Here is a 24,629-nt window from a genome sequence, read left to right as displayed (position 1 = left end):
ACCTTAGGGAACTACAAAACAAGGCTGACAGGGATTAAGGGAGGATTCAAGAAGGAGATACCATTTTTAGAACACTAAAATATTTGCTAAAAGAAAACACAGTATTCTATGGGTGAACAAAATCTATCAATTACTAAGCCTCTGGTCTACCAAATATGCAAAACTTAATTATTTAACTGGTAATGATAAAGTTCCACATTTCAAAAATTATCTAAGGAGAGAAGAAAGCCTAAAGTGAAATACGTTAATAAAATCTCAATATAGGAAAAAAAAGTGCAAAGCCAATTAGAGATAAATAGAAGTCAGCAATTTTGAAAATTTTATTCAGAATTTCATTATATGGGGAAAATGATAAGATTACTTCAGTTGCAAACTTTAGTTTCTTATAGTATGTACTGAGTCAGAAATAACATAGATAAGTATTTCCTAAGAAACAGTAACTAAAAATAAAACGGTGAACACTCTACTAAATTATGCAAGAAGAAAACGCATTTAAAATCTTTTATTAAAAACCTCTGTAGTTCAGTCGCCCCATCATGTCTGACTTTTTGCAACCCCATGCACTGTAATTCCTTTCAAATGCTAAATTATTCTTTTCAAATGTTACAGCAATAAACTCTGAGTTCATACAGCCAATAGTAATTTGTGTAATCAAGGAAGGGGAATTCATAGGGATAATGAATGTGAAAATAAGAGACCAGAGGTTGTGAGACATTTTCCATAAAGATGGGACCAATGACAACTAGCTTCCATCTGGCAAAGAATGTAAGGCAAAGCCCATACTAATAAAATTATTCCTAGTACATTTTTTAAAAAACCAATAGCACAAAACTCTCACTGGGTGGTTTTACAATGCACTGTCTATAAATTCCAAGAATTTATATAAAGTATTGTGTAAAGTTAGTGTATGTATGGGTTGGCCAAAAAATTCATTTGAGTTTTTCTAGGTTATAAAAAGAAAGCTAAGCACCGAAGAATTGATGCTTTTGAACTGTGGTGTTGGAGAAGACTCTTGAGAGTCCATTGGACTGCAAGGAGATCCAACCAGTCCATCCTAAAGGAAATTAGTCCTGAATGTTCATTGGAAGGACTGATGTTAAAGCTGAAACTCCAATACTTTGGCCACCTGATGAGAAGAGCTGACTCACTTGAAAAGACCCTGGTGCTGGGAAAGATTGAAGGCAGGAGGAGAAGGGGATGACAGAGGATGAGATGGTTGGATGGCATCACTAACTCAATGGACATGAGTGAGTAAACTCCAAGAGTTGGTGATGGACAGGGAGGTCTGGTGTGCTGCAGTTCATGGGGTCGCAAAGAGTTGGACACGACTGAGCGACTGAACTAAACTGAACTGATGTTATGAAAAAATTCAAATGAACTTTTAGGTCAACCCAATGTTACTATATAATAGTTTCTGTATGTGCATGCTGTGCGTGCTTAGTCGCTCAGTTGTGTCTGACTCTTTTTGAGACCCTATGGATTGTAGCCCACCAGGTTCCTCTGTCTGTGGGTTTTCCCAGCAAGGATACTGGAGTGGGTTGCCATTTCCTTCTCCAGGGGATCTTCCTGACTCGGGGATCGAACCTGCATCTCCTGCATTGGCAGGCAGATTCTTTACTGCTAAATAACTAGTGAAGCCCTTCTATATGTAACCAGTATATTAAACAATGTGATTGGAATAGACTTTTTAAAAAATATACAGAAATATTTCCCTGCGCCAGATCTTAACTGCCACATGCAGGATTTCTGATCTTTAGCTGTGGCATGTGAACCCAGTTGCAGTGTGTGGGATCTGGTTCCCTGACCAGGGATGCAACCCAGATCCCCTGCTTTGGGAGCATGAAGTCTACGTTTCCCATTATGGTTTTAAAAGTTATTATATAAGGGAAACTTTTCCTTATACAATAAGGATGTAAATTACAGTAGGTCCCATGACTCTGAAGAACTATACACAGAAAAAGTGAAAGTGAAAGTGAAGTCACTCAGTTGTGTCCAACTCTTTTCAACCCCATGGACTGGCTCCTCTGTCAATGAGATACACAGAAGACCTATACAAAAAAGGTCTTAATGGCCCAGATAACCACGATGGTTTGATCATTCACCTAGAGCCAGACATCATGGAGCGCGAAGTCAAGTGGGCCTTAGGAAGCATCATAAAGAACAAAGCTAGTGGAGGTGATGGAATTCCAGCTGAGCCATTTCAAATCCTCAAAGATGATGCTGTGAAAGTGCTGCACTCAATATGCCAACAAATTTGGAAAATCAGTGGTGGCTACAGGACTGGAAATGGTCAGTTTTCATTCCAATCCCAAAGAAAGGCAATGCCAAAGAATGTTCAAACTACCACACAACTGCACTTGTTTCACACGCTAACAAAGTAATGTTGAAAATTCTCTAGAGAGGCGTCAACAGTATGTGAACCAAGAACTTCCAGATGTTTAAGCTGGATTTAGAAAAGGCAGAGGAACCAGAGATCAAATTGCCAACATCCGCTGGGTCATAGAAAAAGCAAGAGAATTACAGAAAAATATCCACTTCTGCTTCACTGACTACACTAAAGCCTTTGACCATTTGGATCACAACAAACTGTGGAAAATTCTTAAAGAGATGGGAATACCAGATCACCTTACCTGTCTCCTCTGAAATCTGTATGCAGGTTAAGAAGCAACAGTTAGAACCGGACATGGAACGATGGACTGGGGTTCCAATTTGGGGAAGGATTACATCAAGGCTGTATATTGTCACCCTGATTATTTAACTTATATGCAGAGTACATCATGCGAAATGCCAGACTGGATGAAGTGCAAGCTGGAATCAAGATTGTGGGGAGAAATATCAATAACCTCAGATATGCAGATGACACCAGCCTTATGGCAGAAAGTGAAGAGGGACTAAAGAGCTTCTTGATGAAAGTGAAAGGGGAGAGTGAAAAAGTTGGCTTAAAACTCAACATTCAAAAAACGAAGATCATGGCATCGAGTCCCATCACTTCATGGCAAACAGATGGGGAAAACAATGGAAACAGTGACAGACTTTATTGACTTGGGCTCCAAAATCACTGCAGATGGTGACTGCAGCTATGAAATTAAAAGACGCTTGCTACTTGGAAGAAATGCTATGACAAACCTAGACAGCATATTAAAAAGCAGAGAAATTACTTTGCCAACAAAGGTCTGTCTGGTCAAAGCTATGGTTTTTCCAGGGGTCATTTTCAACTCCATATAGAGTTAGACCATAAAGAAGGCTAAGCACTGAAGAATTGATGCTTTTGAACTGTGGTGCTGGAGAAGACACTTGAGAGTCCCTTGGATTGCAAGGAGATCCAATCCGTGCATCCTAAAGGAGATCAGTCCTGTGTGTTCATTGGAAGGACTGATGCTGAAGCTGAAGCTCTAATACTGTGGCCACTTGATGCAAAGAACTGACTCACTGGAAAAGACCCTGATGCTGGTAAAGACTTAAGGCAGGAGAAGGGGACGACAGAGGATGGGATGGTTGGATGGCATCACCGACTCAATGGACACGGGTTTAAGCAAGCTCCGGGAGATGGTGAAGGACAGGGATGCCTGGCATGTTGCAGTTCATGGGGTCACAAAGAGCTGGACACGACCGAGGGACTGAAGAAGAAACATGACTCTGACATCCACTCACAGTCTTAATTAGAAAGTTCTCTTCTTTTCAAAACTTCAGTCTTCATTCAAAGATAATGTTTACACCCTACTCCCATCTCCTCAGCCCCTAGCTAGCGTGTGCTTACAGGCAGCGGCACATGGCTGGTTGCTCTGCCCAGCACTCCCACCTGTTCTTGCTAAATGTAGTTTCCGGCCTCAACTGAAACGTCAAAAGTTTGATGGGTGTCATTGTAAGGTGAGGGATTCCCTGGTGGCTCAGATGGTAAAGAATCTGCCTGCAATGCAGGAGACCAGGGTTTGATCCCTGGGTTGGGAAGATCCCCTGGAGAAGGAAATGGCAACCCACTCCAGTATTCTTGTCTGGAGAATCCCACGGACAGAGGAGATTGGAAGGCTATAATCCATGGGGTCACAAATAGCTGGACATGACTGAGTGGCTTTAAGAGTTCCTCCTCAATTGTAAGGTGATGTCTGATTCCTTAGGCGTGATAGACACTTAAAGATCTTTGTCTCTTCAAATGAATTTTCCTGGTTTTATCAGAGACTCCCAGCTTTGTGGGTAGTCTCTTACTGCAGAGCCGGCTCTGTAATCTGTGGGTTCAATGCAAAAAACACAACATGCAGGGCCCTCTGTTAAGAAATGATTAAACATGTCAGCATGGTGACTACAGAGCACTAAGCCCAGCGGGAGGCCCGTGCACAGGACGCGCAGCTCCAGGACGCTGGGCGAGCAGACTCTGTTCCACCTCCTCTCTTCACACGCTCTGGCCATCTGGAGACCTCCAGCTTCCTTTCTGCTGAGATTCCATCACTCCTCTAGGTGGCTCTGCATGTCAGGACCTAAGATAATTCCCGTCCAGTCCACCAGCTCAGGTGGCATCACCCATTCCTGGATCGAACGACCTCCAGGAGTGCTGCCCACCTCACATTGCAGCAACTCTTTCGTAAGATGGAGGGCATCTTGCAGCCAAGCATGTACTCCTAACTGCCTTTGGGATTCACCCACTGCTGACCACTCTCTCCCAGAAGCATGCAGTTTCCAAACCATGAGCAACTCTCTTCCCAGCAGGTGGAGAGCTGCAGTTTTCAAGGCACACATCAAATACCTATCCATATGCTTCTGAACACGTGCCTGCAGGACCTCTGAGGCCACACATCACAGCCTCCCTCTCTCTGGCGGCACCCCCTTCCTCGCCTGGGGGGCACCTGTGTGTGTGTGGAAATGTGCCAGGGAGATGATGGGGGAGGTAACAGCTTTCTCCAGAAAGATTTCTTCACAGTCCTCCAACTCTACTCCCTTAATCTTTGTATAGCTTCCTTATGGATTAAGTCTACCTGCTTCAGAAATCTGTATCTTGATTTTCTATCTCTCTTTGGAATCTAAAATATTTGATATCTTAGCAGAAGCTTTCAGTTTAATAATCTATTCATATATTATCACACATAAAACAGCCTAATTTTCATATACACATCCTCCGTACACTGCCAGCTATTTACCAGAGAAATACAACATCTCCTTACAATAACTGTTGCGTATCAAATCTTATAACAAGCAAATCAAATGTGGACAGCACTTTGAAGTTTACAAAGGCATTTGTGTTACTTCATTTGATATTCCTAACAAACCTAGGCAAAGTAGTTATTACCATCTCCACTATTACCAAAAAAGTTAGGAGGGGAGTTCTAGACAGCTTAATTGGCTGAAGTTTTCACAGGCAGAACCAAAGCTCCTAGAGAAAGCACTTTTTGTGGCGGCAGCAGTGGCGGGGGATGGAGGCAGGTACACATGGGTATTACTAAACTGTAATCTAATCTCACCATCTGAAAAATAGGATTCTTATGAATATTAATGAAGTTAATACATATAGAGCACTAGAACAGAACCTAGCACAGGCTAAGTGTTCTGTATGTTTGCTATTATTATTGCTGTTTTTATTTTATTCCAGGTCAGATTTAATTTCCCAGCATGAAGAACAAACAAGCAAAAAAAACCACATCACTAAATAATTCTTATTAACAAAAAAATGATAAGTTAGACTAAAAGGGCTAAAGAATAAGTTAGACTAAAAGGGCTAAAGAAGAGTAAAAGGGCTAAAACAAATAGTAAGTTAGACTTCTCCCCACGTTCCTGAATGTGCCACATGTTGCTTCCACAGCCTACCAGCTACCAGTATCACAAAGACTTTTGTTAAATATAAATATGGGACAAACAAAACATCATCTTCAGTGACCCACAATTACCATTAACCACCATTTCTTTCCAGCCAAATTATCTCAAATTTGACCACCACTATTACCCGCCCATTAATTCAAAACTACTGGTGGAAGAGCTCCTATGTGTAAGGCAGAGCATAAAGCAAAACACAAAGAAGAACAAAACATGGCCCCAACCTAAGGAGCTCTAAAATGTGCTCCATAGTAATAGCACCAAAGCTAAACACACTTCCTAAATCTTGTATTTTTTTTTCCAAAATGCCCAGTGAAAGCAAGTAAATAAAGTTGGCAATGGACTACTATGGCATAAGCAACAGTTCATTCAGTCCTGTCTAGGAAAATTTAATTTTAAAAAAATGACATTTTATCTTTTAATTACAGAAGCAATATGCGTATGATAAAAAATTCAAACACTAGCAAGGATAGAAAATGAAAAATTCTCCTCCACGATTCCTTAAAGACCCCCTAATACCATTCTCCAAAGTAACTACCATTAAGTTTCTTTTGTATCTTTCCATATCTATGCGCCTTTTAACATGCACATGTACACTGTGTCTTTACAGAAACATTCTCGAAACTATATACTACACAAATATACCCTCAAATAGGATAACATATACACTGTTCTAGAGTTTGCTCCTCCAGACACCCACTTAAATATTTATCTTAAAGAGTTTATAAGATCTCTAGATTAATACACCTAACTTGGTATCAGAAAATATATCAAGTCAAAAATTACTAGGAATCCCTCTTATAGAATATCAAATTGAACAGAGAAATAACTGAAATGCTAATTATTGGCATTTTTGTCACTAACGGGTAGCTGGGTGAATTCTAACTTAAGTCACCAAGAAACAAAAATGTATATTCTGTCATAATTCAACTTTTTAAGTTGCAATCTTTGTTTTCTCTTCCTAAATGATGGCAATGTCCTGCCAGAGTCTATGAGTTTATGTTTTGCTACTCTTATGCCCATCAAAACCCCAAGTCTACAAGGAGCCCACAGCAGAAGGTGATGAAATGACAGGGACTGAATGGAATATCACTACGTAAAAAGCTTTTATCTTAAAGAAAAATAAAAGAAGCAGTTTTCCACATCATAACATAAGGAGATCTTACCATGCAGACTTCCAGCGCGAGCAGTGCTAGCCGCAACAGGCTCGAGAGCTTCCCGCCCCAGCTGCCCTGCTGGGACGCTACTTGCAGACTCTTTCTGTAGCACATCTCTGCAGCGCCCATCATTCCCTGGGACTGAGATACGTGTGCCAGCCACTGAGGAGCAGCAAGGGAAAAGGACCCAGGAGATTTTAGTTTTCTGCACAGTCCACTTCCAACAAATTCAATAAACTTTGATGGAGTTAAGAAGTTTAATTTAATTACTGACAAATTTTGTGCCCCCAAAACAAAAATCACAGGTTAAGAAAGGGGATGGCCCCATATAACCCAGCAATCCTACTCCTGGGCATATACCCTGAGAAAACCATAATTCAAACAGACACATGTACCCCCATGTTCACTGCAGCACTATTTACAGTATCCAGGACACGGAAGCTACCTAGATGTCTATCAGCAGATGAACAGATAAAGAAGTTGTACACATACACAATGGAATATTACTCAGCCATAAAAGGGAACATATGTGAGTCAGTTCTAGTGAGGTAGATGAACCTACAGTCTGTTAGAGTGAAATAAGTCAGAAAGAGAAAAATAAATATTGTATTAATATATTAACACATAAATTGAGAAAAATGGTACTGTTGAACCACTTTGCAGGGCAGGAATAGAGAAGAGACTTCTGAACACGGTGGGGCAGAGGGAAGGAGACGTGGGATGAACTGAGAGAGCAGCACTGCAACACGTGTATTACCATACGTAAAACAGATAGCGAGTGGGCAGTTGCCGTGTAACACAGGAAACTCAACCTGGTGCTCTGTGACAATCGAGAAGGCTGGGCAGAGTTGGGAAGTGGGAGGGGGTTCCAGGGGGAGAGCACACATGGATGGCCGTCTTGCCCATTCCATTAGCAACAGCTTGTTGGTCACATCTAGTCTGAAGAATTAAAAAGTCTCCCAAGATGGCAAGTCAGGAACAAAATCAAAACACAAAATGGTTGTTCACATGTGACAGATGCATCATGTAAACACTAACCAAAAGTCCGCATAACTGTATTAATTGCCAACAAGTAGACTTCAAGACAAGAGAGGTTAAGAGGTAAACTGGGCTGTTTCATAATGATGAAAGAGTCAGTCAAAGATATAACACTTCTACATTTGTATATCCCAATCACATAGAATTTATGAAGCAAAGATAGATAGAAATTTAAGAAGAAATAGACAAATCCAAAATCAGAATCAGAGATTTCAACACACCTATCTCAGCAATGATAACAGAAACAGACAAAAAATAATAATAACCAAAGATATAGAAGATTTAAACATAATTAACCAGTTTGACTTAAATGACATGTTTAAGAAATTGAGATACTCTGTACAAATTTCTTGCAACTCACAAATGCTAAGGAAACAAGAAATCTTAAAAGTCCTCTACGTAGTAAAGAAATTTAACATGGAATTTAAAAAGACACAAACTTTCCCATAAAGGAAATTCTTGGTCTGAATAGCTTCAATAGTGAATTCTTCCAAACATTAAGGAAATAAATGTTATTGTAAAGTGATTAGCCTCCAACTAGTAAAAATAAATGAAAAAAAAAAAAGGAAATAAATGTCCTTACATTTATTTTTATAATTATATATAATAATTTCTATATAATAATAATTTATATGTAATAATATATTATTGTATAATAATTATTTATTACACTTATTTATTATTATAACACAAACTCTTTCAGAAAAATAAAGAAAAATGGAATAATAACAGAGATAGCAAAACCTAACAATGACCTTATGAGACTGAAAAATTACAGGCCAATCTCTCTCATGAACACAGGTGTACACATTATAAACAAACATATTAACAAGCTGACTCTAGCAATATATAAAAGGAACAATACATCATGACCAAGTAGGGCTTCTTCTAAGAACGAAAGGTTGGTTTAATATTTTAAAATCCATGCAATCTACCATATTGACAGAATAAAGAAAAAGAACCATTCTCATAGATGGCCCCCCCAAATCCACTCATTCATGATAAAAAACAAATCTCTCTTGACAAACTCAGAAAAGGATTTCCTTAATCTGAAAGATAAACTGGACAGCCAATTTAGAATCTGTTGCATGCATGAATGCTGAGTTGCTTCAGTGGTGTCCAACTCTTTGCAATCCTATGAACTGTAGCCTACCAGGCTCCTCTGTCCGTGGGATTCTCCAGGCAAGAACACTGGAATGGGTTGCCATGCCTCTCTCCAGGTGACCTTTCCAAGCCCAGGATTGAACCTACATCTCTTATAACTTGTGCATTGGCAAGCAGGTTCCTACCGCTAGCACCACCTGGGAAGCCCTTAGAATCTGTTAAATGCCTATTAAAACCTAAAGCAAATATTGTAACTGAAATTATAAATGCTTTCTATCTGAGGTAGAGAATAAGACAAGTATGTTCCCTTATCACCACTTCTCTTTAACATTGTATATGAGACTCTAAACAGTGCAATGAGTCAAGAAAAATTTTAACTTAAAATTATTAGAAAAAGTAAAAATTATTCACAAAGGAAGTATTGGTGTATACAGAAAACCCAAAACCATTTCAAAAGAATAAGTTAGCAAGGCTGCTAGAAGGTCAAAATATAAAAATTAACTGTATTTCTATGATTTTTTTAAAATTTTAAAACACCGCTGAGAGAAATTTAGAACTTAAATAATAAGGACTATAAAAGCTCAGTTGGTAAAGAATCCACCTGCAATAAAGGAGACCTGGCTTCGATCCCTGGGTTGGGAAGATCCCCTGGAGAAGGAAATGGCAACCCACTCTAGTATTCATGCCTGGAGAATCCTATGGACAGAAGAGCCTGGCAGGCTACAGTCCATGGGGTCGCAGGAGTTAGACACGAATTAGCGACTAAACCACCACCCCCATAACACATAGATGAATAGAGAAACTCAATAGTAATACTTTGTTAATTTTCCCAAATTAAACTATAGATTTATTTAAACTACAAATTTATTATTTATTTATTTAAACTATAGATTGTAATTCCAATCTAGACCTCAGTTGGACTTTTGTTTGGTGGGAGAGTAAGGGTAACTGACAATTTACAGGTAAATGCAAAAGACCTAAAATGACTGAGATAAACTTGAAGGAAAACAAAAAAGTTGGAGGTCTTAATATTTCCTCCACACATCAAAACTAATTATAAAGCTACAAGCAACAGTAAACAAATAGATCAATGAAAAAGGAGAAAAAGAATAAAGAGCCCTGAAAACCACACATACCCAGTCACCTGATTTATGACAAAAGCATCATGACAATTCAGTGGAGGATATAATGGTCTTTTCAAAGGACTGTACTAGGACAATTGCACATCCATATGGAAAAAAAAATGAACCTTGACCCTGCAACACTCACAAAAATTAATCCAGGATGGATCATAGACCTCTATGTGAAAGACAGAACAACAGTTTCTAAAGAAAAACAGAAAAAAATCTTCATGAACTAAAGTAGAACACCCCAGTAAAACATTAACCATTAAAAAATAATAAATTAGACTTCACTGAGATTAAGAACTACTCATCAAAAAATAACATTACGAAAATATTTGCAATACAGATATCCAAAAATGTGCTTGTAGTCAGAAAATATAATGAATTTCAACAATTCAGCAAGATAACAGCCCATTAAAAACTACAGTAAAGAAACGGTACTTTAAAAATAAGATATTCAAAGATCCAATAAACATATGAAAAGTGGCTCAACAGCATTTGTCATCAGGTAAATTCCACTTAGCTACCAGGGCTTCCCTGATAACTCAGCTGGGAAGAATCCACGTGCAATGCAAGAGACCCTGGTTCAATTCCTAGGTCAGGAAGAACCAGGATAAGCTACCCACTCCAGTATTCTTGGGGTTCCCTGGTGGCTCAGATGGTAAAGAATCCACCTGGAATATAGGAGATCTGGGTTCAATCCCTGGGTTGGAAAGATTCCCTGGAGGAGTGCATGGCAACCCACTCCAGTATTCTTGCCTGGAGAATCCCCATGGACAGAGAAGCCTGGCAGACTACCATCCATAGGGTCACAAAGAGTCGGACACAACTGAGTGACTAAGCACACAAATTCCACTTAAAACCACTATAAGATGCTATTAATATTACCTACATAGCCATTGAAAAGGGAAAATAATAATCACCATCCAGCAATATCAGCAATTGGAAGGTTTATTATTTGCATGTGGAAACATACATTGACAACTCATTTTAAAAAACACTGGACAGGATCTACTAAAGTGAATACATATGCACTATGAAAAGAAAAAGGGAAAGTGCTAGTAGCTCAGTCATCTGACTCTCTGCAATTCCACGGACTATAGCCTGCCAGGCTTCTCTGTTCATGAAATTATCACCCAACAAAAGGCATATCCCAGCAGCGTTATAACAGCCAAAACCTGGAAACACAGTTGACCTTTGAACAACATGGATGTAACTTACAGTCAGCCTCTGTATTCATGGTTGCAAGGACTGAACGAACCACGGACTACCGAAAAATAGCCATGTATAACTGGACCCATGCAGTTCACACCCACGCTGTTCAAGGGTGAACTGTAATCCACATGTCTATCAACAGTAAAAGGGATCTTACAGTATCTTACAGTATATTATTATATCTTACGTATATTATTGATAAAAATAAGTGAAAAAAATCTATGGCTACATGAAACAACTAAATGAATTTCATGGACATGATGGTGAATGAAAGTAACCACATACAAAAGGATATTCCATATATATCAAGTTTGAAAACAGGCAAAATTAGATAGAAGTGATATAAGTCATAATAGTGGTTCTGCTGCCCTCTTTTTTTGACATAGGGAGAGTCACAAAGGGAGAGGCATGGGGGAAGCCGCTAGACTGCAGAAGTCACAGAAATTATGATGCCCAAAGATGACAGAGGGCCAAACAGGATAGCAGTCAGATCTTAAATGGTCTGAAGTTATGGAGAAGCAGTAGCTAGGAGACCATGAACTGGAACTATTTCAACATGGAACAGAAATCTCATCTGAGGTTTCAGTTTTGTCTGGATCTAGCACAGGAGATAATGGAGGACAGACAAGCCTGGCGCGCTACAGTCCACGGGGCTGCAGTGAGTCAGACACGACCTAGTGACGGAACAACAGAGCACAGGCTCTGAAGACGGCAGCTCACGAGCCTTCGGACGGAACAGTGAGAGGGAGGGTTTGGCCGTGGAATTTGGCATTTTCTATAAAGCAGGCATAGAAGTCTACTAGTGTGGAGGTGAACAGTAAGTAAAGTAAGGACTGTACTTAAGACCAATCTGTGATCTTCAGCATGATCTTATTTCAACAATGTACCATTGCTTATATGGTACTTTCATTAAACTGCTGAACAGTGAATATTTACTGATAATTTTTTAAAAGACTTCTACAGTAATTATATTATCTAAAATTCCTCTCTCATGTTTCAGATGAAGACTCTGGAGCTTAAGTGGGTGTACCTGGACTAAAATCACATAACCAATTGGTAGTAGATTCAAGTTCAAAACTTTTTGTTATCAATTTGTGTTAATACCAGCAACCATGTCCAATCTTTTTGCAGTAGAATACACATAAATGAAGACTCTGCAGATGCAATTATACATCTGGCCTTCATGCAAGGTACACTAATTCCAAAATGGAAGTATAATTGAGGTGCCTACTCAGTAGGGATGTGGGGCAGAATTTTGTTTCTAGAATCCTATTAATTCCTATTGCCTTTTATGGTTTCCTGCAGGGGCTTTATATGTACAGGATTTAACGGCCAGTTAGAAATACCCAACCTTAAATCCAAGGCATCTTCAGTCCTGTATTGCTAGAGAATAAGGCGAACACCATGTGTATCGTGTCTTGCAGTATTCCTTTTCTCCCCACAATCATACACAATTGTGAAACGAATACATTTCTGGGTCAGATTAATTCAGAAACCAAGACAATTTGCCTTCAATTGTCAACAGAAGAAAACACCAGAGCATCTTAAGATATAACCTGACACTTGCTCAATATTCCAATATATCTAAAGCTAAGTTTGTTCAAACCTTGGTGAGGTAAAACCTTACCTTTAAAAGCATAAAGGTAAGGTCTAAAGTAGTGGCAGTGACTTCTAACAAATAATTATGTGGCTCTCTGTCCTTGTCTTTAGTTTATCCTGACAATCATTCTTCCTAGAATTAATTTATACGGGCTTTCCAGGTGGCTCAGTGGTAAAGAATTCACATGCCAATGCGGGAGACGTTGGTTTGATCCCTGGGTCAGGAAGATCCCACAGAGAAGGAAATGGCAACCTACTCCAGTATTCTTGCCTGGGAACTCACGGACAGAAGAGATTGGCGGGCTACAGTTCATGGGGTCACAAGAGTTGTATACACTTAGCAACTAAACAACAATGGAGGATGTCACTAGGTTGCAGGAACTACTCTATACCTTGACATGAATGTGCACTCAGTTCCTAAGTTGGGTCCAACTCTGTGCGACCCCACTGACCGTGGGGTCCTCTGTCCGTGGGATTTCCCAGGCAAGAACACGAGAGTGGGTTGTCATTTCCTTCTCCAGGGGAACTTCCCAACCCAGGAATCAAACCCAAGTCTCCGGCATCTCCTACACTGGCAGGCAGATTCTCTACCACTGAGCCACCTGGGAAATCCCTACATCTTGATATAAGTAGTGGTTAAAAAGGTATATATATAAATATATAGTAAGATTTTTACACTCTAATCTTTGTGAATTATATCATAGTATAAAAGAATATGTTATCTCTTAAGACTTTACTTACTGCATAATTTATCCTTTAATTTTTCCCTTTTAGTTTGAACAAAGTGCTTTTCCCCTTGATAAAGAACATGAGCTCATCAATATCCAGTTGACCTTAGAGTTGAAGTATCTTAAGTCTCATATGGCAAATTTACTCTAAGAGGGGAAAAAAGCACCATCTTTCTTCAAGGATTAGAGTAAAAAGGAAGCTTAATGTGCATAATCCAACTATTTTACACCATTAGATAATCTTTTTAAGCAGGACATCAAAACATTCATAGAACAAAAGATCAAATGAAGAACTGTAGTAAAATAAACTTCTGTAAAACCTGTGTCAAAAAGTTCCTTTGATACTGTCTCAGGGCACAGAAAGAACTGTTGAGTAATTATATATGCTTTTTGTATTTTAGTATCAATAAGAATAAAGTACATAATCATTATGTATTTGTCATTGTGGTAAGCAGAGCCAGCTAAAAGGGCTGACAGTTTACTGATTCAGACATCAATCCTGAAAATAACTATTTCTGAAGGCACTGAAAACCCATTAAAATCTTAGATACAGGTTACCTGTAAAGGAGCTAAGGAAAAACTACACACATTCCCTCTAAAGGGAGAGTTAAGCACCACTATGGCAACCTTACTACGTTTGTAACACTTAGCTCTATTATATCAGCTCCTTATAAAAGACATTATTTTCATCACTGTTTTAAATGGAGATTTATAACCAACGATTGTGAATGCTTTAAAGCCATGCAGCGGCAGATCCTTAATGAATAATCAACTTCTTGAGTTTCTCTAACTATTATGGTTAATGAGAGATATTAACCACATATTAACTACTGTGTGAAAATGAGAGACACAGTGGGTTTAAAGGCAAGACAAAAATGGGGCACACCGTTAACCTCACTGAACATCACACAGCATTTTAATTCAGGAATCACACAACAAAAGAGAAAATTTACCTGCCAAGCTGGAACAGAGGTTGAGTTGGACATGACTGTTTTTTGCAGCTCTTCAAGTACAGCATCTGGGAGAGGTTTTCGTGACTCCAGGAGTGGTTTACATTGAACTTGTCTCAAGAGCAAGATAACAGCTGGTTGATCAGGGTTACTTTTTAAACTCTAAAAGTCAAACCCCAAACAGAAATACATGAGACAGGTTCTGAAATGTTAAATGTAAAAGGCAATTAAGCTATTCTCCATACTGGAAAAAAAAAAAACCACACCTGAATTTAACCTTTTCTTATCAAAAAATAACAGCAAAAGTAAAAAAAAGAACACTGATCACCTTGGGAATATCAAACTCTATACTTAAACTCTAAAATCAGTAATACTACTACTATAGTTTATAAATCATTTGAGTTAGAACGTCCCTTTGACTCGGTTTATTCTTAGGTGACAGCCTGAAAAATTTAGGTTCTGCATATAAATAGCTGAACTAAGAAAATATAAAATTAACAGTGAAGGCGAATATTATCCCTTATTTGGAAGAAACTGCATTATGTAAGAGGGGCTTCCCTGGTGATTCAACAGTAAATAATCCACCTGCAATGCCGGAGATTCAGGAGAAATGTGTTTGATCCCTGGATCAGGGATCACGTGTTCGATGCCCTGGAGGGCATGGCAACCCACTCCAGTATTCTTGCCTGGAGAATCCCATGGACAGAGGAGCCTGGCGGGCTACAGTCCATGGGGTTGCAAAGACTTGAACAGGACTGAAGCCACTGAGCATGCACCGACTACATACTATGTAAGAAGGAAAAAGCTATAATTTTTTTCCTTTCTCAACATCTTAATAAAAATATACATTGTCCTTCCTCCAGGCACAGACTTCTTATACGTATTTCCCTAAGCCATTTATTTATACCTTAAAACACATACATACAGACATAAAAGTATCGTATGTGTGTATATATATAAGTGTATATGTTGTTTATGTGTGTGTATATATATATATTATAATTATATATACAATATGTAATATATATCCGCAATATACACATACAAGAAGTTAAGGACAGTTCTCCAAGCAAGTTCTTCCACTATTGTTTTGGACATTTCTTTCTTTATTGTCTGTCTCTCAATAACCTAATTCTTTATCTTCTATTATTAGGTCATAGTTCTAAATGTCCTTATTTCTGAAAGGTAAGTGATTGCTTTCTTCTAAGTAAGAGACTGGAACCTTAAAATGATGAGGAAAGGTTCATAAAAGTATCCCTTACTCTGTCAGAGAGAGTACAAAGCAACTGCCAATTTACGCTCACTAAACATTCACTATATTATACACAACTGTCCTGAACCTAGATGGAATTTCTTAAATAAAAGAGATAATGTATGATTCTGCTCTTCAGAGAGTTCAAGGACCAAAGGGGTCTTTAGAGATCCATTCCTCTCTCTCTGTAAAATTCATAGTGATCTTTCAAAAAACATTTCTAGAAAGACAACACAATCTCCCAAGTAAGTATTTATGAAAAAAAAAAAAAAGGTTTTTTCAGGAAAAGTGATGTCTAAAACTCTCCGTATTAAGTTATTTCTGAGTAGGTTTATAAAATTGATTTGTTCATTCAATAAGTATTTATTGAGCCTCTACTACGGGTCAGGCAAGGTCTAAGAAATTACTCACAGACCCTACCATCCAGGTAGGTAAAAACTGACTACTCGATAATTTCAGTTTCTCACTTAACAATCCCCACAGTCATTCTATGTGGTGCAGAACTTTGGGAAAACGCAGGGATGCTGGAAAACATAGCATTCTAAGGAGAGTAACTAGGAATCAAAGAAAAATACTACTTCCATAAGAAATACCCCAAATAAATAAATTCAACTTCGAGTCTCAAGAGTCAGACACATGTGAGCTTAAACAGCAAGTCTATCACTTTCTACCTGTGAACTCTTATGCAAATTAGTTACCCTCTTTAAACCTTAGTTTTCTCTTTTGTATAAATGGGGATAATAATAAATACCTGCATCACAGGATTGTTGTGAAGGTCAAATACAAATTGCTAAATGTATTAACTAGCCTACAGTAAGTACTCAGTTAATACTGGGTATTATCTTCATCATCACCAGCACCACCATCACAACCAAATGCTCTCTAAATAATGTGCACTCTATTTTTGAAGTTATCTTCCAAGTAGGATAAGAATTCATCAATCTCAATTCCATAAAAATACCTTTGTGCAGAGGGCTTCAGCTTCAGATATTCTTCCTGTGTCTATTAAACCAGTGACAGCTTGAGAGAGAGACCACCTTTCAAGAGACTGGTTGTAATTTTCATAGAATCCTTTGTCTTTAACTACAATAAAACAAGTCAATGTTACAATTTTTTTCTGCAGTTTATAATGTGTTCTCTGAGAAGTAATTAATTATTAAGTATGACAATAAAACTTACCATGCAATACAACTTTTACACATACCACTGGAATATCACAGACTATCTCAACATGAGACAGGTTTCTGAAAAATTTCACAGTAGGAATATTTGTGGCTGAATAACTTAAGACTTTTTATATTTCTGACTTACGTTTAAAAAAAAATCAGTCTTCAGTAAAACTGAAAATAATTCAATGAAAAAAGTAAAGATTTATTGCAGTATAATTGACATATGATAAACTGCACATATTCAAACTATAAATCTGATAACTTTTGACATAAGCATCCATCTGTGAACTATCATGACTATCAAGATAATAAACGCATCCACCATCATGAATAGCTTCCTCCTACTCCTTGGTAATCCTTCCTGTCCCCAACCCACCTCTCCTCCTTCCCTCTGCCCCCAGACAATCACGCATTATTTTCACTCACAATAGATCAGTTTGCATTATCTGAAATTTCATATAAATGAAATCATAAAGTATAAACTCTTTGGCATGTTTCATAGCATTTAACATGGTAAATTTTACATTCATTTTCAAATATTAAAGCAACCTTGCTTTCCTAGAATAAACATCACTTGATCATGATGTAGTACTATCTTTTTTGTGTGTTACTGGATTTGAGTTGTGAAAGTTTTGTTATAAATGTCTGCATCTGTTGTTCTATAGTTTGTTGGTAATGCCTTTTTCTAGTTTCGGTATTCATGTAATGGTGACCTCATAGCAGAAGTTAGGAAATGTCACCACCTTTTCAATTTTCTGGAAGAGTTTGTATAGAGCTGGTATTATTTTTTACTTCAATGTTTGGTAGAATTCTAACTGGCCCTGGAGTTTTCTATATAAGAAGATTTTTAACTATAAATTCAGTCTCTTTAATAGATATAAAGCTATTCAGTTTATTTCTTCTTAAGTGAGCTCTCTGTCTTTTAAGGAATTTATCCATTTCATCAGCATTGCCAACTTTAGGGGCATAAAACTGTTCTTAAGATTCTCTTAAGAGCCTTTTTGGGCTTCCCCTGTGGCTCAGTTGGTAAAAGAATCCGCCTGCAATGCGGGAGACCTGGGTTCAATCCCTAGGTTAGGAAGACCCCCTGGAGAAGGGAAAGGCTATCCACTCCAGTATTCTGGCCTGGAGAATTCCATGGACTACAGTCCATGGGGTCGCAAAGAGTCAGACACAACTGAGCCACTTTCACTTTCACTATGAGCCTTTTAACAGCTATGGAGATGTATCCTCTCTCATTCCTGACAGTTTTTTCCTGACACCTGGCTAGAGGTTTGTCAATTTCACTGATCTTCTCAAAGAACTAGGTTTTGCTTTTGTTGATTTTCTGTTTTCTATTTCACAGATCACTACTTTTTATTTTCTTTTTTTTCTTTTTATTTTTTTCATTTATTTTTATTAGTTGGAGGCTAATTACTTTACAATATTGTAGTGGTTTTTGTCATACATTGACATGAATCAGCCATGGATTTTATTTTCTTTTATTCTGCTTACTTTGGTTTAATTTCCCTTTCTTTTTTCTACTTTCTCAAGGGAGAAGTTGAGATCATCAATTTGAGGCCCTTCTTATTTCCTAATGTAGTCATTTAATGCTAAAGTGTTCACATAAGCAGTACTTTAGAAGCATCACAGAATTTTATATATTGATTTTTCACTTTCATTCAGTTCAAAGTACTTTCTAAATTCCCTCCTGCTTCATTCTTTGACCTGGATTATTTAGAAGTCTATTATTAAATTTTTGAATATTTGAGAATTTTCCAGATTTATTATTGATTTTTAAATTAATTCAATTGTGTTAAGATAACATACTCTGTATGATTTGAATTTTTTTAAATTTATTTATATTTGTTTAATGGCTCATAATACGATGTGGTGGTGAGAGTTGCTCAGTCATGTCTGGCTCTTTGCAAACCCGTGGACTACTACACAGTCCATGGGATTCTCCAAGCCACAATGCTGGAGAGTGTAGCCGTTTCCTTCTTCAGGGCATCTTCCCAACCCAGGGATCGAACCCAAGTCTCCAGCATTGCAGGCGGATTCTTCACCAGCTGAGCCACGAGGGAAGCCCCCATAATATGATACACACAGGCATATCGTCTGTGTATACTTGACAAAAATACACCTTCTGCTATTGTTAGGAGTACTTTCCTATAATGACAACTGGGTCAAGCTGGTTGATATTGTTCAAGCTTTTACTGTATCTTTACTAATTTCCTGTCCAATTTTTCTATCATTTATCAAAACTGTTGAATCTCTTTAATTATGAATTTATTGATCTCTCTTTTCAGTTCTACAAGTTTATTTCAGTTCCACAAGTGTATTTTTCCATAATTTTTCATTTTTTTCTACCTATTTTATTGGGAAAAACCACATGGATTTTATGTGTTTTGAAGGTTTGTTACTTGGTGCCTAAATTGTCCTCTTGATAAACTGATTCTAATGTGAAATGTCCCTCCTTATTATTGGAAATATTCTTTGCTCTGAAACCTTAATTTGTTTGAAATTTCTCCTTTCTTAAATATTTATTTACTTACTTGGCTGCACTGGGTCTTAGTTGTGGCACTCCAGCTTTCTTCTGATTAGTGTTGGCATAGCGCACCTTTTACCATTCTCTAATTTGTTAGATCATTTTTGTCTTTTTCAAAAATCTTTTTTTAAATAGATATAGAGCTGATTTACAATGTTTCAGGTATACAAAGAAGTGATTCAGTTATACATATCTACATATGTGTGTATATATATACACACACACACATAGGTGTATATATATATAATATGTATATTCTTTTTCAGATTCTTTTCCATTATAGGTTATCACAAGATATTAAAGGGCTTCCTGGTGGCTCAGTGGTAAAGAACCTGCCTGTGATGCAGAAGATGCAGGGGACACACGTCCGATCCCTGGGTGGGGAAGATCCCCCAGAGGAGGGCATGGCAGCCCACTCCAGTATTCTCGCCTGGAGAGTCCCATGGACAGAGGAGCCTGGTGGGCTACAGTCCACAGGGTCACAAAAGGTCAGACATGACCGAAGTGACTGAGCACACATGCGCAAGATATTAAATACAGCTAGCCTGTGTTATAAGGCAGGTCCTTGTTGCTTATCTGTTTTACAGATATTTTATAGACAGCATGAGATTACTTTTGTCTTAAAATACAGGTCTCTATTTTGCTATGTTTCCTTTAAGCAGTACATAGTTAGCTCTTGCTTTTTTATCCCATCTGTCAATCTGTGCATTTTAACGGGGGTACTTAGACCATTTATACTTAACTTGATTATTGATACAGTTGGGTTTAACTCTATTGTGCTGTTGTTTTCTCTGTATTCAATGTTCTTTTTTCTTCCTTTCTTGGATTCCTTTTTATACCCCATTTTTTTCTACTTCGGTGGCTTATTACAAAGTTACAACTATATTTTTTAGTGTCTGCTTTTAGGTTTTAGAGTATTTATCGTCAACCTGTCACCATCTAACTTTAAGTACATTTGACCCTCTGTATCTGTAGATACGGAACCCACGGACAAGCAGAGTCAACTCTTATACATCATTTTATATAAGAATTGCGTATCAGTGGATTTTGAGATCTGAGGGGGGTCATAGAACAAACCCCCCATGAATACGTACAGATGACTGCAATGTTTTACCACTTATAGTATAAAACCTTTACAACAAAATACTTCCATTTTCTCCTCCTGGCCTCTGTGCTACTGTCACATGTGCTTTAAACAGCTAATTACATGTTAAAGAGATTTCCATCTTGTCTTTTGTGGATCTGTTTCATTGATTGATTTTTCTCCTCATTATGGGTAGTATTTTTCCGCCTGTTTGCATGCTTATCAAGTCTTATCTGGATACCAGACATTGTGAATTTTACCTTGCTGGATGCTGGATATTTCTGTTCCTATAAAATTCTTGAGCTTTGTTCTGTATGCAGATAAACTCCTTAAAAATGATTTGATCATTTTGTCTTGTTTTTAAGCTTTGTTAGATGAGAATATAATAGCCTTTCATGCAGGGCTAACTCTGCCTATTACCTTTTGGCAACATCCTTCTGAATACTTTACCTTGAATGTATCATGTATTAAATGCTTTTTCAAACTTACTTGAAGCAGAAACAGCAGATAACAGTGCCCAGCATAAACCCGTCCTCTTTGGCGGAGTGCTGCTCACCAGGGCCAGTGTACCATCGGCGTGACACGCTGCCATCACTGCAGCCCAGACAGCAGGGTCACCTGGACATAAGAAATATAATCAGGAGGCTTGTCGGTGTCAACATGCTGCCGAAATCTACCAAAACTGAAAGTAAGAGCTTATAAACACCAAAAAATAAAGTAAGAAAATGTCATCTACAGAAAAGTTCTATTTTCTTAAAGAAAAACTAACTCATAAGACACATTACTCTATTCATCCTTCAAGATTTGCCGTTTTTTCCAAACACATCAGAGGGTAAGAAATATCCTATTAAACTCTTCTTCCACTGCTGGTTACATGAGCAGTGCCTAGAGTACTATGCTGTTGGGGAAAGGTTAGTTACAGTCACACTCACTGAATTCCAAGGACAAGTCTCAGTTGTGTTCATCACTGTCCCTATACTAAAGGCTCAGTCATACGAAAAACAAGCTAACACAATTTCTCAGTTCTTAAGAAAAGTTTGAAGCAAAGGAAAACCTCAAGACAACTCCATTTTACCTATGTTCTAAAACCCAAACATGAAAGTCACTTTATCATTCCAAGTGAAGCAATTTTGATTATATATCCCTTCATTTATTTGATCTTTTTTTCCTTCCTTCACACCTTGATAGCAGTTTCAGGGCGGTGAGTTGAGAGGTAATAAAAGAGATTATGAGTACAGACTCTTTTCAAGAGTTAATTGTGAAAACAGAAAGCCGAACTCAGATTTGGAATTTAGGTTTTTTAATTTGCTTGGTCTTTTATTTCACAAATCATATTTTACAGGTTAATATTTTAGTTCGTTTGACCTTAAAGAAAAAACATAATTTTAAAATCCTACAAGAGGTTCCAGTTAACAATACAGTCATTTAAGCATACTCTTTAGCTCTATATTTTAATTTTTTCTTATCTAACTGCCCCATCCAACATATACCTTCTATCAAATGTCTGAAGTAGATCTATTTCATTTATAGATGGTCAGTATTACTGTTAATTATACAAGAATCATTAGAAATGTCATGCAGACCAAAAATTTTTTTTAAAAATTAAGTAGTTACCTTGGTATTTCAAAATAGTTTCTGCCCAGATAATGACTACCTGATTTTAAATATCATGGAACATATTCAAATCTCGAATAAGAAAATGGGGACCATTTCCTAGAACTGATGATGTGATCTGAATACTACACAGTGAGAGGCCCATGACTGCGTCCTCGGCCTGGGTCTTAGGTCTAACGATGCCACCAATCAACACTGCAGCCACCTTTCCTTGGAACACACACTCTCACAGAACAAGGCATCTAAGTTAAAGGGTGGCTCAGGCGCCCGCAGCTGTAATATTCTGCAATTTCAACTGAAGTGGACTCAATTTCTATATTTCTAAGATTAAATGAACAACTCACTTAAGGATCTTAGGGTATACTATAGTTTAGGTTTTTGGGGGAGGGATAGATATTAGCTGAAAGCAATTTCTCTTGCCACAATTCAGAAGAATTGTTGTTTTCTCTTCTAGAAATAACCAGCAACTCAAATTCCTTATGAAACAAAGTGATATATATACATACAAATATGTATACATATACACACATATATACATATATTATACTCAAAATCTAAAGTTTTTCATATACTTGGCTAAACATATCTTTTAATATCACAGAATCATTAATCTAACAGACATTGGATTTCCTTCCATTCAATTTTACATTCCTGGGATTACATTTAAATTTCTGAAAAGATTTCTTGGAGTACCATCTATCAAAACTTTGTTTAACTAAAGATCAATAGAGCCTAGGTATACAGCCACTACACATAACTACAATTACATTCACTTTTCTGGGCAATCTCACCTTTCTTAAGTGTATCTCACTTACATAAGCAAAGACTTACATCAATCATTCTAGATCCACAGTAAGAATACTTGAGAGCAATTCTGTACCTAATAACTTGCTTAAGAACACTTTTAAAAATCAGACACTTACCTAACATGTAGCACAGACAAAACCAAATATTTAGGTTTCTTTTTTTTCTATTTCAAAAATGAAAGAGAAAATAAACAAGGACAGGTCTGTCTACTTGTTTTATAAAATAATCTCTGAAGTTCAGTTACAAGTCTTATAATTTATTGTGAAGATGACATCAAATCTGTTCTTTGTACAATCTGTTTCCCCACAGTCCCTGGCCAAAAGCAATAGCATTCTGATGAAACAAATGTTTGAAGTGCTCTGGTGGAATACATTGTTTAAAGCTATGTTTTATATTAAAAACAATATTATGTAAAAATACACCCCATAACCCTACTTTGCCAGACTTTCCAGTCCTCTAGAGCATTTTTCCAGTAGTAGCAATGGAAGAATGCTGATGCCATTTATGGCAGTTCTCGGGCCTTTGGTGATTAATGGTACACACATAATTCTGGTTAGAACTGAGAAGAGGTTAGTTCAGGTGAGGTCAGCACCCTGTCAGTTCTAACAGTTACTACAAAATAGATATCTCCACTCTTCAAGAAACTAACTACACATAAAAGTAATTAAACATGTTTATTAAATAATTTAGTAGCTATAGATAAACCTCATTAAACCTGACTGATGGGAAAACAGAAATAAAACTACTTCTTGAAAGTACATAATTCAGATTTTCAATAATGGTTAATGACCTATCTTTAAAGAGATTTTCCTCTGAGCCTGCTTCAATAACTAATTATCTCTCAAGTATCAGTAACTGAATGCAGATAATCAACTAATATGCAAGATCTTAAAATATTTTAAAATTCTCTCATTTCACAAATGTACAAACTTTGCTTGACAAATGCAAGATGGACAGAATCCTATGCAATGAAATGGATTATATTATATTCACCTGGAGAAAGGAGAGCTGCCTTCTGAATGGTCTTTAGTGCAGTATTTTTCTCATCTTCTGCTGAATTGCTTCCCATTGCCAACTGATTTACTGCAGTGTACAGTAATGCCTTCTACATAAGAGAAAAGAAGAGTGTTACCAATTCTCTCTACAGCTCCTTGACTTTCAAAGTGATGAAAAATAGTACTATACTGAATATGATCTGACCCCTGAGCTTAAGAAAAAAATTACTCATTCATCAATAATATTATTTAACAAGTAAAACATTCCCCTGAACTGGGGCAAACTAACCTTTCCATGATTTGAGTCCAGAATATGAGCCACGTTTCCTGCCACTGCACCTCCCTATAATAGTAAACAAATGATTGCTTAGATAAATGCATAAACTTTCATGAAAAAGTAAAAATTAAGACTGATAAAATCTTTACATTAAATCATTTGAAAGGTTCAGTTTTATCACATTTATATT

The 24,629-nt window shown here is 37.4% G+C and overlaps 1 protein-coding gene across 5 annotated transcripts in view; it reads right to left on the bottom strand.

Moving 5' to 3' along the window:
• The window catches only part of TTC37 (tetratricopeptide repeat domain 37), a 96,118-nt gene that overhangs the window by 6,647 nt on the left and 64,842 nt on the right, over positions 1 to 24,629 (bottom strand). For 4 of the 5 annotated variants that reach the window (XM_043464617.1, XM_043464616.1, XM_043464613.1 and 1 more), the window contains 6 exons: positions 24,452 to 24,505; positions 24,161 to 24,272; positions 21,236 to 21,364; positions 16,928 to 17,049; positions 14,718 to 14,876; positions 6,966 to 7,118 (listed from right to left, as the gene is read on the bottom strand). In XM_043464617.1, the coding sequence (XP_043320552.1) occupies positions 6,966 to 7,118; positions 14,718 to 14,876; positions 16,928 to 17,049; positions 21,236 to 21,364; positions 24,161 to 24,272; positions 24,452 to 24,505 (729 nt within the window). The remainder of the gene's footprint in view (positions 1 to 6,965; positions 7,119 to 14,717; positions 14,877 to 16,927; positions 17,050 to 21,235; positions 21,365 to 24,160; positions 24,273 to 24,451; positions 24,506 to 24,629) is intronic. The other variant, XM_043464618.1, reaches the window with a different exon arrangement.

The sequence above is a fragment of the Cervus canadensis genome, chromosome 4, assembly GCF_019320065.1.
Source record: "Cervus canadensis isolate Bull #8, Minnesota chromosome 4, ASM1932006v1, whole genome shotgun sequence".
In the NCBI taxonomy this organism is placed as follows: domain Eukaryota; kingdom Metazoa; phylum Chordata; class Mammalia; order Artiodactyla; family Cervidae; genus Cervus; species Cervus canadensis.
Note: the sequence above shows the minus strand (reverse complement) of the source record. Positions and strands in the feature narration are given on the sequence as shown.